Source organism: Sorghum bicolor, chromosome 5 (genome assembly GCF_000003195.3).
Source record: "Sorghum bicolor cultivar BTx623 chromosome 5, Sorghum_bicolor_NCBIv3, whole genome shotgun sequence".
Classification (NCBI taxonomy): domain Eukaryota; kingdom Viridiplantae; phylum Streptophyta; class Magnoliopsida; order Poales; family Poaceae; genus Sorghum; species Sorghum bicolor.
The window spans coordinates 1,827,632-1,830,775 of NC_012874.2; the positions used below are offsets into that span (position 1 = coordinate 1,827,632).

The window sequence follows — 3,144 nt, forward strand, 5'->3', positions numbered from 1 at the left end:
GATGAATAAGAGCACATGATTCATTTGTTCAGATAGCTAGATGTCTATCAGAAGGAAAAACAGAGGGAAGGTGGCAGAAGCAAGTTCCACATATCAGGACGAAGAGTCAATTGGAGAGGAGTGCTTCTCTGTCCAACCTCAGATCCTATATGCTCCTTTTTCACGCCGTGTTCCTAGTTGGTACACAAGTCGCTGGAACTCCCAAAAATCTTAGCCAATTGGGTGTGGAATTTTCCCCTATTGTTCATGGTTCTCTGTCAAGATGTCAGTGCCAGAAAATAAACGAAAACCTTTCTCGGTGCATAAGTCCCAATCCAAACTGAGACCCATTAGACGTTTTGTCAAGTCAATTCAGATCTAATCTTGTCCATAAATGAACCTACTACTACTAAAAATGTTGGTTAGTTGGTCATGCTGGTCTTTGACAAATAATAATACCAGTCACCAAACTGCCACCTTTAGAGGCTCTCATATGGTAGGGTAGCAACACCACAGGATAGGATGTAGCCTTTTGTTAGTGCTAATGAATTAGCACTACCAACAGAAATAACGACCTGACTCGTTCATGATAATGTGCCAACGCACTCACTCATCAGAAATATTAATTCAAAATAAATAGACAGGCATAATGATGAATATTGTGAGAATAAGAGTAAGACAAGTATGTATTAATATTGTGAATAAACAGGTAAAGAAACACTTTTTCAATGCAAGTTTCAGATTGTTTCTAAGAATAAAACCCAAGACTTAAATGAGTATTCATTAACATTGGGGAAAGCAGATGGTCTCTCTATACTATATTACCCTAAAATGTGATTTATAAGTAGTATTGGATTGCTACCTGATTGATCATGATCCATCAAAAAAAAAAGTATAATGAAACAAATAAAGATCATACTTTGTCCTAGTGCTAACAACTTTGGAAATGACCGTGGCAAGATGAGGTAAAGAATAGTCGTAGTGCGGTGATTCACAAAGGTAATATCAGATCGTGCTCCATGACTCATGGTCTACTTGGGAAGTAAAATTCACATAAATAAAAGATGGCTAAAAACATACATCACCGTATCACGAAACATGAACCGCAACTAGGCACGCTCGGGAAAAAAAGCCATCACATGATTCTTAGGTGTCGTATTGGATTGCTACATGACTCACTATACATATCTCTTTCTTTGATAAAGAAAAAGAAATTACGTGTAAATTAGCGCGATACCCGAAACGACAAAATGAACAAGACACATTGGCATTTGGGTATTTTGCCGAACAGAAACCAGCAGCAAGGCAGCCGGTTGCTCTAAGCCAACTAGCCAAGGTTGGTTCTCAACCCGTTATCCCCATATAAAAAAAGTCGTCCACCCTCCTCCAAAGCCGTGATATAATGCAATAGAGAGCCTTTCATTCCCACAACTCCTTCCATTCCATCTCTCAAAGTCTCCACACCACACCATCTTCCTCCCCATCGCGTAGCATCAAGAACCGGAGGGAGGAGATCGGAGGTACGTACGCCGCCATCGCCAGCGTTCATCAGTTCCTATGGGTCCTCAGCAAGACCGATCGTCGTCCATGGCGAACGGCACGGCGGCGGCGAGGAGCAAGGAGGCGAAGGTGGTGCACTACCGGGAGTGCCAGCGCAACCACGCGGCGTCCATCGGCGGGCACGCCGTGGACGGGTGCCGGGAGTTCATGGCGTCGGGCGCGGAGGGCACGGCGGCGGCGATGGCGTGCGCGGCCTGCGGGTGCCACCGCAGCTTCCACAGGCGCGAGGTGGAGGCCGGCGGCGACGACGACCGCGACTGCTCCTCCACCTCCACCTCCACCACCTCCGGTTGATGAGCCGTCGGCAGCAGCTAGCAGATGGGCATTGAAATATGGTTTGGTAGGTGCATTATATTCAGCCGTATATATATGGACAAATATTTCTTTTTAATTTCTTCCTTTTTCCTTTCAGATCCCCCTCTCGTTCTTGTATAATATTCAGTGAAAGTTATGTGTGATGTAACATATGTGTTGATCGATGGTATATGATGCTTGTAACTGATGTGCCTGTACATGGTTTCCCCTGTTATTTACTTATATAGAAACAGACATCTTATATATTTGTAGATATACTTATATATGTGGTTTTTTGTTTGGAATTTGTGTGTTTGTTCTTTATCCTTTTTTTCTCCTCAACTCTGGTATCTCGCTTTGGCTTCATCTGATCTTAATGGAGAATCGATCCATTCAGCTAAACTCGTTTTGTTTTGTTTAAGGGCTTCCCGGGATCATTATTCTTGGTGAAAACTTGCTATATAAATTACACAAGAATTCCTGGTAGAAATGGTTCTAGGGCGTCATTCCCTCGGAACCGAACGGTGCCTAAGTGAAAATAGGATCCATTCTCCATTATACATGAGTATATGTTTTCCTCCCACTGACCAGGATGATGCGTGGTTCATCCTGCTGTTCATCGTCTTCAGTGATGAAAAAACATATATGTTTTATTCAAGACTCTCTAGCCCATATGGTTGTCAACGCATTGATGCTACATATGATGAGTAACCTTAAGTCAGGAATTTACCGTGCATTTTTTTTTTGAGGAAATAGTTCAGATATTCAGATTCAAGAAATGTAATCCTACATGACGTGGCAAAATTTAAACTATTTTTTAGTGGAAAAGTTAAAATTAGGAATGTAGCTCAAATTGGTAGAGCATTAATGTAAACTTGGTTGGGAAGCGTTCAGTTCCTTGCATCACCAAAAAAATATATATTTTTCATTTGGTTCCCTTCAATGGAAAAAATAATTAATTTGTACTGCAAAATATACTACAATTTGGGATGTGTAGCACATTTGATAGAAACATTCTCCCTTATTTTTTTCTCTTCATTGCTAAAAAACTATAAATCAGTCTGTAGTGAAAAGTAAACTAGAGTTGAGGATACGTAGCAGTAGACACTACGGGAAACACTAGATTTGTGTAGAGCTTTGAGGTTTGCCGAGAGCTTTTTATCGGGCTCTCGGCAAACTTGAAATTTGCCCATGGTGACTCTCGGCGAAGGAACACTCTCGGTAAAGATGTCTTTGCCGAGAGCCTAACTGGAGCTCTCGGCAAAGAGCCTGATGGGGCTAACACCGTTTTCTTTGCCAAAAGCTCCGTTA

At 42.0% G+C, this 3,144-nt stretch overlaps 1 protein-coding gene across 1 annotated transcript; it reads left to right on the forward strand.

Moving 5' to 3' along the window:
• On the forward strand, positions 1,300–2,099 carry LOC8083047 (mini zinc finger protein 1). The gene is made up of 2 exons (XM_002448880.2): positions 1,300–1,879; positions 1,952–2,099. The coding sequence occupies exon 1, from the start codon at positions 1,537–1,539 to the stop codon at positions 1,831–1,833; it is 297 nt and encodes a 98-aa protein (XP_002448925.1). The 5' UTR covers positions 1,300–1,536; the 3' UTR covers positions 1,834–1,879; positions 1,952–2,099.